Genomic DNA, 12,975 nt, shown 5'->3' with positions numbered 1-12,975 from the left:
CTTTTATATGGAAACCCCAAAGAGAAAAAAAAAACATGGGACCTAGTTCAAGTAGATCAAATCCACTATGAGGAAAGAGAGAGATTATGCAACTAGGTTACCAGTTTTCCACCCTAAAAACCTCCGTTTACATCTTGGAACCAAACACTTCACTCGAGCCTCCAGGATACTCCTCCTTTAACAGTATTCGCTCCTCCCGCAATTTGCTTCTTTACAAGCACATTGATCTACATGGCTAGTCGTCCATGCAATGTGTTTGTTGTGCAAAACTACTTTGGTGTTGAAGTCTTTGCAAGCAAAACAGTATTGATGACCATCACCTCAAACACAAAATCATAGTACTAGATGCAATGATGAAAATGAAAGAAAGAAAGCTTTGGCAAAGAATTGCTACAATGCAATCATAATTATGCTCTACATGCTATAACTATGCACAAAGACAATGGTAGATAGCTTGCATTTGTTTTCTTAACATGGGTGGTCTCTATGTGGAGTTTGAAAGCCTATAGAGACTACATTTGAAAGAGATTCAGTTCTATATGAAAACTACATTCACAGAGTTCAACCGAATCAAGCCAAGTGTTGGTCAATCGACAAATAGGCAGTGGCTTTTGATCGATCAACCAGCTCCATTTTTAGGATTTTTTTTAAGACAGCTTCCAAAAACAAGCTTATGCACTTCAAACACAATTGATGAATGCATGAACCCTAATGGTGAGTGTATGAGTGTTGGATTTACTTTGTTGCCCTTGAAATATAGCTTTTACTTCCAAATAAGCCCTTGGACTGAGGTAACTAACTCACTCTAACTAGAAATTATCTAAAGGTTAAACAAAGTATAGAATCAAGCTTTTGTAACGAAATTAGTCAACCTAAGTATTATTGACCTAACACTTTTCCAAAGTATCATCCAATGAAAGATACCTACCTCCCTCGTCACCCATCAGAATCGGGTTAGCAGAGTAACAAAAATAATGCTCTTTTAGTCATGTGGTGAGTAAAATTAGAGATGATCAACAAACATTACCTAAGATTTGATAAAATTCGGTGGAAAAGTCCATGAAATGGCAAGATTGACATGTGTAACATATCAGGATTTGTGATCAACTGAACATGAGCAGATAAATAAATCAGTATAATATAAGGTGAGCTGGCCAGCTAAAGAAAAATATCCTATCTAAAACAACCAAAACTTAACTAAAATACCAATCTAGCATTATCACGCAACCACATCCTGTCTGCCTGAGAAGTGTCCCCATCATATACACCAATATTCAGGTTAGCATCAAATCCTCTTGTCATGGCTAACAATGCTCTTAGTTGATCTTGAGCTAAGGCCTGCATGATGACAATTTGGATCATATAAAGACCTACCAAAAACACAACAATCTTACAAAAATTAATTAGAATACAAAGTTTGTGCTCTAGTGAATTCTGTAAAACCAACGACACAACACCAGGAATGAAACATCAAAATTAGACGAGATCTTTTGTTATGAACCTTTGTCGGAAACATGTACAGAGCACATGCTAACAAATTTTGGGACAATGCTTCCAAAACTGGAACATTATAGCAAAGAGATTTTCCACTGGATGTCATTGTTGCCACAACTATGTTCTTGCCAGTGAGGGAAGCCCGAATTGACTCAGCCTACAGATACCACAAAAAAGAACACTATTAGATTTATCTTGGAAAGGACAAGTTCAAGACAACATTTGTACCTGGTGGCTGTATAACCTAGTCACTCCAATACATTTAAGAGCAGATTTTGTGTTATCTGAAAGTTCATTTGGTACTTCGACATGGTTGGCAACCCTGGCACTGATTTCTTCAATATGCACCACCTGCACAGAACAGTGTCCCATCGGCATCGCCTTCTACATTAGAATTGTTCTAGACACTACTGAAGGGTAAAAAAAAAAAAATTCTAGACATAGGCATTCCAAGGTTCTACCGTGGCCATAATGGCCTGATTAGCATATGTATAGCAGATTAAAAGAATATATATATATATATATATATATAGATTTTTATTTGAAGTGTGAGGCCACCAGGTCAAAAGAGGTCCCTTGAGTTGGACAGTCAGTTTCCTTCCCCTACCCCCACTCCCTTCAATATATATATATAGAATAAAAATAAAAATATAAAGGAAAAAAAAGAACTAATTTCAGAACAAGAGAATAAATAAAAAAAACCTGCCCTTGAGATCCAATGCCCCTTCTCAGATGTTCAACCATTTCCATAGGTTGCAATTGATTTGTGTCCTGCTAAATGAAAAAGTTTTAGGAAGAACACCTTGGACTTCATCCAAATAAATACGGGATTGAATAATTAAAGGACAACAAAAATTTTAATCTGAACAGCACAGACTAACACTAATAATCTTGGTTAGTCAAGGATCTGTGAGAGGGGGGTGCACACAAATCACCATTGAATGATCAGATGGAGGGTCTCCTTTGATCTTTTTAACTTGCTTCAGTTCATGTGTTAATAAGCACACAAAACAAATAAATAAAGTAACCATTACAAGAGACAAGACCGATCTTTTACGTGGAAAACCAAAATCGAGAAAAGCTATAGGTCTGACAAGAAAAATACACAATGAAATACTAAGAAGTACAACAAAGAGTACTGACTCAGACAGACCCTCAATCAGACTTTTAGATGCTGCCAACACCTCAAATTCAGCACCAGTAACCACTAAGTGCCTTCAGACCCAACTGCTGCATCCCTCAAACTATTGTTGTGAATCAACACTGGAGGTCAATAGGACTGGGCAAATTTAAAAATAAAAAAAATAAAAAAAAGTCTGAATGGTTTATTTCAACTATTAATATTGTTTCAAAAGTTAGTTGAGTTAAAACTGGTCCAAGGGAAAAACAGAAATTCAAAGCCTCAAGCAAGAGCTAAAAAGAACTTTAACTTTTAAAATGTGCACTCACCAATATTAGGGATCATTGAACATGTTAGGGATTTCAAAGTTCATGCTTTGATCTTCAAAATAATGTGTTGAATGCATAATTTTAGAATGTTTCGTTTTTGAAATCCTGAAGTACAAAGAATAGGGGAATATCCTGGCCCAGTTTCAATTGATTGAACTCGTTTTCGATTGAACTCAAATAACCCTAATCTCTTTTAACCTCCAAGCTTTACGAAACATCCTCCAGTTCTCAATAATATGCAAAGTAAAAAAAGAAAACACAAAGCATACCTAGAACATAAATTGTGAGACATATCTAAGTTCATCCTAGCAATCTAATTTCTAGACTTTGTTTCTTTCATTCATCATCCATGCAAATAGATGGTTAGTGTGTTTGGAGTGTTGAGCATGAACAATCCTAGAGCGACAAGGGTTTCAACACTGCAAGGAATTTCCACACAACATCAAGGTTTGTACAAAGGGCCAGAGGAAGGGCGGATCGCGTGAGGAACGCAATAGCAGAGTTTGGCGTGAGTCTTGGTCAAAAATAACTGGAGAGGACAAGTCGGAGCTAGAGGAGGCTAGGAGGGACCATGGCCTCACATCACTGACATAACTTTCATTTTGTGACCACTGATCATTCGTGAGGTCAAAGAACTTCACTTTGCTTGACAATGTACATGGTCCTGAAGCTTTTATTGGACACGTCTCAACAAAAACTAAAATATAACTCGATAGAGTTTTGTTGAAACAAATTTGCCAACACATTATACTATACTTTACAGGATCTGGCATAGATTCGTCATTTTCTTGGATATATACTACCATATAAAGCCAATCCCCTCTTTGGTGTTTCCATGTTCCTCCTAAAATTCCCATGCTTCTTTTTCTTAAAATCAAGATAATAAAGAAATTTCACACAATACTAATTCTGCGACATTATTCATTACTCCCACCACCCATAGATTCTCTACAAAGTAAAATTCCCACGCTCGGATGCTACTTTTCTTGGAATTAAGAAAATGAAGTAATTTCACAAAATTATGATTCTACAACACTATTCACAACTCCCACTATGCATAAATTCTTTATTAAGAGGGGGTAACAGAATGTAACTGTATTAAAGACACAGAAATTGTGAGAAGTAAGGTGCTTGCAACACTATGAAATGAATTGAGGAAAAAACCAGCAATGAGCTACTCTAGAAAGACAAAGTCCTATACAGAACAAAAACAGAATAAAATTCTATTCACAATTATTTAACTGTAAGAATCCATGCCACCTTACCATTCTAATTGTAGCCCTTTCGTTTCATATGAAGGGAATCTAAATCCTGATAAGCTCCGAAACATTTGATATCAGATCTCTCAAGGCATAATAGAAATGAAGTACAGTAAAACAAGTTTGATCAAAATGGGATTCGATGCAACAAGTACATTGCATGGAAAACACTACACATTCACAAGTCAGGTAAAATAGAATGCCATCCAAACTTATAGAAATATATAAAAAGAAGAGAAAGGAGAGAATTGCATAAAGGCTTGAATAATATGAATTACTCATTCACAGCTCTAGTATTTATAGATAAAATGAGCACATGCTCATATTACAAAAGAGGAAACTAAATCAAATCACAACTTATTCTAAAGCATATTCTATAGCATAGTCAAATCTCTGCTATTACGGTAAGTCATACAATAAATCGTGGTATCATATATGCCAACACTCCCCCTCAAGTTGGTGCGTGGATATCTGAAACGCCCAACTTGGACAATGCATTCTCAAACACAATCTTGCTGATGCCCTTTGTAAGAATGTCTGCAAGCTGCTGAGAGCTTGTGACAAATGGAGTGCAAATTTGACCAGAGATGATCTTCTCTTTAAGGAAGTGACGGTCCACCTCTATATGCTTAGTCCTGTTATGTTGAACGGGATTTGCTGCTATGCTAATAGCAGAATTGTTGTCGCAGTAGAGTGAGAATGGAAGTGACACTGGAAGGCACAAGTCTGTCATCAAGGTTTTCAACCAAAGCAACTCACCTACCCCAAGAGCCATAGCCCTATACTCTGCCTCTGCACTAGATCGAGAGACAACATCCTACTTTTTACTGCGCCAAGTAACCAAGTTACCACCAATAGTCGTACAATAACCTGAAGTAGACCTCCTATCTGAAATTGATCCTGCATAATCAGCATCTGTCCAAGCCTCAACACGTAAGTGACCATGATTGGCAAACAAAATACCACGGCCTGGACACCTTTCTAAGTAGCGAAAGATCTGAATAGCTGCATCAAGGTGAGGGGCACAAGGAGAGTGCATGAATTGACTCACGACACTCACGGCATAAGCAATGTCAAGTCGAGTCATGGATAAATAGATGAGCTTCCCCACAAGTCGTTGATACTGACCAATATCTGATAACAATTCCCCCTCAGAATCAGCCAACCGATGATTTTGCTCAATCGGAGTATCAGCAGGACAAGCGCCAAGCTGCCCAGAAGTAGAAAGCAAGTCAAGAACATACTTGCGTTGAGAGATGAAAATGCCAGTCTTGGAGCGAGCCACCTCAATGCCCAAGAAGTACCGTAGGGGACCAAGATCCTTAATCTCAAACTGACGGCCGAGATAACTCTTAATCTCATCAATTCCGGTAGTATCATCGACAATAAGAACAATATCATCGACATACACAATGAGAGCAACCGTCTTATCGCCTGAATGACGTAAAAACAAGGTATGATCAGCTGCACTTTGATTGAAACCAAACTTGAGCATAGCAGTGCCACAGCGATCAAACCAAGCTCGAGGAGACTGCTTGAGGCCATACAGAGAACATTGAAGACGGCATACCATACCAGAATGAGAAGGAGAACGAAAGCCCGGAGGAGGAACCATGTACACCTCCTCCTGCAAATCACAATTGAGAAAGGCATTCTTGAAATCTAACTGAAATAGAGGCCAAGATCGAATGGCAGCAACGGAAAATAATACACGGATGGTATTCATCTTGGCAACAGGGGCAAAAGTCTCCCGATAATCTATGCCATAAGTCTGAGCATAACCCTTAGAACCAATCGGGCCTTGTAACGAGCAACTGACCCATCTGGATTATGCTTAACTGTAAACACCCAACGACAACCCACAGCCTTTCGTCCAATAGGAAGCAGAACCATGTCCCAAGTCTGATTTTTCTCAAGTGCTTGTAGTTCTTCTGTCATAGCATCACGCCATTGAGGTTGTGCTAGTGCATCTGCAACACTAAAAGGAACAGGAACCGAGGCAACAGAAACAAGAAAACTCCGATAGGAGGGTGAGAGAGCATAATCAGAAACAAAATTAGAAATAGGGTAATTACAAGAACGTTTACCCTTGCGAAGAGCAATGGGGCGATCATCAAGCGAAACAATAGCTTGAGAAGGCGGAGCTGGTGCCGAAGGAACAGGGCAGTCGATCGTAGGAGTAGAAGCTTGTACCTGTTGTCTCCGACTATAAACCTGTGAAAAAGGAACAATTCCCCCTACTGGAGGGGTATTACGAGGAGGAACTATAGAAGAAGAAATAGGTAATGGTAGAGGAGTTGAAGACGGAAGAAGGTGATCATCCATTATATTCAATGGGAACCATTCATTCTGAGAACCAACTGAACCACTATAGTGTGGTGTATGCTCAAAGAAAGAAACATCCATGGATATAACCGCCGACGACCGGGAGGATGGTAACACCTATAACCTTTTTTAGAGTGAGAATAGCCCAAAAACACACACTTCAAAGCCTTGGGGTCAAGCTTTGTACAAGTCTACCCCAACTGTTGAACAAAGCACACACACCCGAAGACTCGCGGAGGAATCAAAAAAATAGATGAATTAGGATGTAAGATTGAGAGTGAGGCTGCAAAGTTAAGAATCTTAGAAGGAGTCCTATTAATGATGTAAACAGCGGTAAGAACTGCATCTCCCCAAAATGACTCGGGAACATTCATGCCAATGCAGATTGCTCTGGCTAAGTCAAAGATGTGGCGATTCTTTCTCTCAGAACGACCATTCTGTTGAGGAGTTTTAACATTAGCAATCTGATGCTCAATCCCAAATTCTATACATAATCGTTGTACCTCCCCATAAGTGTACTCTGTACCCTGGTCAGATCTGAATTTTTTAATGGTACGACCATATTGAGTCTGAACCATTGTCATAAAATTTTTAAAAATGGTGTATACCTCATTTTTGGTTTTCATAAGATAAACCCAAGTAACACGACTATGATCATCAATGAACAACACAAAATATCGAAATCCAAGACTATAAGTAACTGGGCAAGGACCCCACACATCTGAATGAACAAAATCAAAAGGTGTTAAAGCAGATTTATTACTACTAGCAAGATAATTGGAACGAACATGTTTAGCCATATGACATGTTTCACAGGATAAATCTGACACTACCACGTTACAAAATAAGGAAGGAAATAAATGTTTCAAATAACCAAAAGAAATATGTCCTAAACGCATTTGCCAACGCATAAGCTGGGCTTTATTAGATGAAACGATATTAGAAAATGAAGTTGAATGTGCTTAAGGTGACAAAGGAGCATCCAACAGGTATAAACCGTCCACTTCACGCCCACTGCTAATCGTCTATTTCGACACCAAATCCTGAAAAATACAATGAGAGGGAAAGAACGTTACACTACAATTTAATTGTTTGGTAACGCTACTAACAGAAATAAGATTTGTAGTCAACTTTGGAACATGAAGTGTATTTGACAAAGTTAATGAATGAGTAACTGATATGTGACCCTTCCCAGCAATGGAAGATGGAGACCCACCCGCAAGGTGGACCTTGCGTTGGCCAGAGCAGATACTATAAGATTAGAAAAGTGAGGACATACCAGTCATATTGTCTGAAGCACCAGAATCAATGATCCATGGTGTTGAAGATGTAGATACGCTATATGCAGACTCAATAGTACCTGAGTGGGCATAAGTGGAGGTTGGCTGAGATGATGCCTCCATTTGGTTGAAGAATTGCTTAAACTTGTCCAAATCAGCTTGAGTCGAGGTAACTGTGGTAGAAGATGTAGAGGCAGGGTTGTCAGGAGTTGACAACGAGACTGGTTGTGTAACAGAATGTGCAGAGGATCGAGGCTGTTGTTTCTGTTGCGGTGGACGTCCATGTAGAGCATAACAACGAGATTTGATGTGACCAATTTTTCCGCAATGGTCACACCGTCCACGTCGTCCCAGAGGAGGACCGGTGGTAGTGCTCTAAACTGACTGGGATGGTGAAGTTCCTAAAAGGTTGGGAACCCAAACTGCCATAGCAGAACGATTAACAGAAGCAACACCTAATGGATGAGTCCGGCGGCTCTCATCTGACAACACATAGGAGTATGCATCCTCAAGAGTAGGGAATGAAGATAAGCCCAATAAATGAACACGAGCATACTCAAACTCGTCGTTCAACCGGGCAAGAAACTGAAACACTCGATTCTTCTCCACAATTCCTACATATAAAACTGCATCATCTGGATCCTTCCAACAGTGGAAGGAATCATAATATGACATCTCCTCCCAAATAGCACGAAGCTTGGCGATGTAACCTGAAACTGTCAAGTCACCCTGAGAAATCCTGGTGATATCTCGCCCCAGCTGGAAAATTCGTGCATTATTCTGCCTCTGAGAATAAGTGCGTTGAACTGAATCCCAAATCTGCTTAGCAATCTTCATAAACATATAGCCAACAACAATGTTTAGTTGCATCGAATTGACTAGCCAAGACATAACCATAGCGTTATCTGCAAATCACTGTGGATATGCCTTCTTTGACTCAACTGGCTCTTTCTCAGAACTAGTAATATAACCAATCTTGCCTTTGCCACCAATGAACATCTTGGCAGATTGTGCCAAAATCAAATAGTTGGAACCATCCAACTTCACTGTGTTGATTTGAAGTTCTAGATTTTTTGATGAGTTAGTGGGAAAAATGGCACCACCACCCACAGAACTTGAGTCAAGAGGATTAACAGTCGAGGACCCTGAATCTGCCATAATTTGTCACACGACAATAAAAAACTCCAAAAACACCACAAATTCTGTTAATAAATCAAAGGGCCTCCTTAGACCATAAACAATAACAATGTCTCCTCAGACCATTCCCGAAAAATCCAAATACATACCTTTTTTAAGGAGCGTTGCCCACTTACATATAGCCAGACAGCCTCCTTCTTAATATCCGGAACCTCTTTGTAGACTAATTTTTTTTTTTACCCAAGCCCTTCTAGGTGTTGGAAACCAACTATCCCAATTTACCCAACCCTAGAAGAGTGAAAAAGAAATTGTAAAACTTAAAAATACCTGTTTTCGACCACAAAACAGCAACACAGCAAAACATGTGTAGGCAATGTCACACGATGTCACAAACAGCCTAAGGTAGCTGTCGCACAAGTAGCAAGGCTGCTGAAAGGTGTGAAAAGGTGTTGGCTCTGATACCAAGTAGAAATATATAAAAAGAAGAGAAAGGAGAGAATTGCGTAAAGGCTTGAATGATATGAATTACTCATTCATAGCTCTAGTATTTATAGATAAAATGAGCACATGCTCATATTACAAAAAAAGAAACTAAATCAAATCAAAATCAAATCACAACTTATTCTAAAGCATATTCTATGGCATATTCTATAGCATAGTCAAATCTCTGCTATTATGGTAAGTCATACCATAAATCATGATATTATATATGCTAACACTTACGAACCCTCAAATTTAATAGTTATTTCTTCTTTTTCTTTCTCTTTGTTTTCCTCCATGCCAACAAGCCAGTTGTAGCATCTAACAAGAGATACATGAATAAACACCCCAACCACATAAATACAAATAAAAAGATAAAATACCTACATGACATCGTGCTTCGAATGAATGAGAACCTGAAGATGAACCTAAACCTGAAGCCAAACTTCTCCTTACCCGTTTGGCTTCATTTTCACTTGCAACAGTGCCACCTTCCTTCACAAATGTGAGTAGATCTTCCAAGGAAAAGAACTTGGCACTCTCAAATCCACTTTTACGCTGCATAGAAACATTTCTGATTACCCAACAGACCAAATATGAAAGATGTGTTGTGAATGTGCAACAAAAAATATATATATACATATATATATGCTAGAGTGTTTTAATAATATGCTAGAATGGGGTCTGGGCGGGCCTTGGCGCAACTGTAAGGTTGCTCCATTGTGACCTGGAGGCCACTGGTTCGAAACAAGAAAAATCCTCTCCCCATGCAGAGTATATGGAAAACACAAATTGTACTTTCTATTTATTAGGCAATCAAAATTTCTTCCCCTATAATGGAAAAAACTAAAAATTATCTTCTTTTTTTTTTTTGGTTGGGGGGAAGAGAAAAAGCTAAAGGCAACACGCCAGTGTGCTAGTCAAATTCCTCCATTTATTGTATCCTTCAATTTTGTGTGCTTGAAGCGTGCATAAAAGGTTCTTAAAAATTTAGTACCACATTGGTTGATAAAAAAGTGGAAAAGGTAAGCACGATCTTGCTTTGGTCTAACTCTACAATCCAACTTGACCATGCTCAGGAATTCAAGGATTATGTCATTAATAGTGTAAAACAGACTGCAAGAAGCTTCTGCCAAGCTTCAATGACAGCAGGTACATGCCGCGGCAAGGTTGTCAAATTTGGAGATTCTAGATCGGACAGAAAAGGGTCCTCTATATGATTTAAAGCATTGTGAGATCCTACCAATCAACAAATTGCTCAAATACCTCAATTAGTTAATCAGTAATAAAGAAAGAGAAGTAGATAAACGAAAAGATTCACTTAAGAATAACTCCAGAGAATTGACAACTAAAACAAACAATAAATCCAAAAAATTGACAACTAAAATCCAGAGGACCTAGTTCAGTGCAGATTTATGTGTGAAATAAATTGAAAAGATAACTTATTTGGTTTCAAAAGAAGAAAAAAAAAACAGTAGCTGTTAACTTCAACACACTTTTCTTTTTTGAGGTCTGGGAGGGGTGCCTTTGATGGAGGGGAGTTTCAGCCTGGATCCCTACCTGTCTATTAACAGCAACAATCGTAGGAAAACAAAGCTGCTTATGTTACATTTTGGCCTATTTTAATAGAAAATCAAAGTCATTTCGATAAGTTTTAATGGATTTTTTTCATTAAAATGTGAAGAGTTTAAGAACAATGGCAGTGAGCACGTGTTGATGCATTCCCTTAAAATTTATCAAATAGAAGAAATTCAAGAGGAAAAAAAAAATCTACAAAAAAAATAACCAATTGATGGAGAACTGGCCTGGCCCAAGAGCTTGAAGTCCATATGGCCCACACCTACTATTGAAGACGCAGGAGAGAAAGATAGAATTAGGACTTTTGCTTTTATAATTATTATTGAATTTTAGAGTTTTATTGATGGTAATAGGAATTTTAGGGTTTTTCTTCGAGGCCTATTTATATGTTGGTTTAGGCCCCGTTTGGCATGCGTGTGTTTTATTTCTGCTGTTTTTGTTTTTGGGCTGCTACAGCGTCGATTTTGGCAACAAAAGCATGTTTGGTGCGGCCTTGTTTTATTTTACACAGTGCTAAAACACTTCGTGAACAGTGGCCCAAAACCAAAACACCAAAAAGTTGTTTTTTCTTATTTTGACAACTGTTCATGGCCCAAAACCATAACTGTTCATGTTTCTGTTTTCGACATTTCCATAGCAAAACATCGTTCCCAAACGTACTTCCGATTTTTTTCCAAAACACTCCTACAGCAAAAACACTATTTCTAATTTAGCCAAAAACAAAACGCCTAAAACAAAGCGCATGCCGAACGGGCCCTTAGACATTGTGAAAGACAGCTTTTGATATTGATTATTGATTATTATTCAGAAATTATTGTGGTTTCTTCTCCCTCAATTCTGATTTCCCCCTCTGTTATTCTTCTCTTCTCCCTCATTCTGATTTCTTCCCCTATTATTCTTATTCTATTTCTCTCTCAATCTCTATCTTAACCTCTTTCTTAGTTACTTGTATTCTGTTCTTGAATCGCCCCTACCAGCTGCTGCATCACCAATGCTTTAAAAACAATGACCACTAGGAAACCTCAAGTCTTACATCAGAAAATGGTGTTATCCTGAGAACCTTGTACCTCTAGTTATTACATGTTTTTCTTCATACTCCTTAGCCCTCAGTTCCTCAACCATTGTAAAACTCAATGTCCCTTTTGAGAAATCGGAAACACCTTTCCCATCATACTTCTATAGTGCCTAATGAGCGATCACGAAGACTCGTTCCCTCATCCTTCTATAAAGCCTAAAATGGATAAATAGTTGTTTGCATTGTACAATGTACCTTACACGCAGTAAATATGCACATGAAGTTTTCTGTCTCTTATTTTTTTTATCATTCATGAGCGTAAACAGTATCATATGCACGACATTTGCACAAAATTTAGAGTTTATTTAGAAAAATTAAATTCCCAATTGAGAAAACTTTGTCATATTTAAAATCATCCTGGGGTAAGATATATGCTATGAAAATTCTTTCCTTTTTCTATTTCTTATTTCCTATGCTTTTTATCGTTAGTGAATGTTTTTGACTCATCAACCACACACACATACATAAACTAAACAAACAATAAAGAACAAAAAAGCAAAGCATACGGTAAGAAATTCTTCTCCAACATGATGCACATTAATGTTGTGTGTGTGTGTGTGTGTGTGTATATTTGATGTACATTACATAACTATAAAACCCATTATCCATAGAAACTTGATCAGTTAAATGTACATCAAGACTTTGTCAATTCATAAAACTACAAACTTAGAAGTAAGGAGTTGAAAGTTTAGAACTCCAAATCTTCCTAATTCTCTTCTTCTTCAATTTGCATAAAATAGCATTATGTCCATTTCCTTCATAATGTTCACAAGTAGTCTTGGAGAATAGAAGAGACAACCTTGAAAAACTTCGTTACCAAGCATTTTTGCTTGATTAAAGGATTGAATCCAATCCTGGATTTGTCATTGGCATACCTTTTGTCTCCCAAGCAAAGCAT

General features: G+C 38.0%; 1 protein-coding gene across 4 annotated transcripts in view; it reads right to left on the bottom strand.

Annotated features, from left to right (window-relative positions):
• Positions 1-12,975, bottom strand: part of LOC132282982 (uncharacterized) — a 49,876-nt gene that overhangs the window by 24,783 nt on the left and 12,118 nt on the right. The window contains exons 5-10 of one of the 4 annotated variants that reach the window (XM_059784839.1): positions 9,881-9,982; positions 2,197-2,265; positions 1,723-1,845; positions 1,502-1,651; positions 1,207-1,338; positions 1,028-1,107 (exon numbers count right to left, since the gene is read on the bottom strand). In XM_059784839.1, the coding sequence (XP_059640822.1) occupies positions 1,028-1,107; positions 1,207-1,338; positions 1,502-1,651; positions 1,723-1,845; positions 2,197-2,265; positions 9,881-9,982 (656 nt within the window). Of the gene's footprint in view, positions 1-1,027; positions 1,108-1,206; positions 1,339-1,501; positions 1,652-1,722; positions 1,846-2,196; positions 2,266-9,811; positions 9,983-12,975 lie in introns of all 4 variants that reach the window. The other 3 variants (XM_059784838.1, XM_059784841.1, XM_059784840.1) reach the window with 3 other exon arrangements.

This window comes from Cornus florida, unplaced genomic scaffold (assembly GCF_030987335.1).
Source record: "Cornus florida cultivar Cherokee Brave unplaced genomic scaffold, ASM3098733v1 CherokeeBrave_3.0.0_Hap2_Chr11, whole genome shotgun sequence".
NCBI classification, from domain to species: domain Eukaryota; kingdom Viridiplantae; phylum Streptophyta; class Magnoliopsida; order Cornales; family Cornaceae; genus Cornus; species Cornus florida.
Note: the sequence above shows the minus strand (reverse complement) of the source record. Positions and strands in the feature narration are given on the sequence as shown.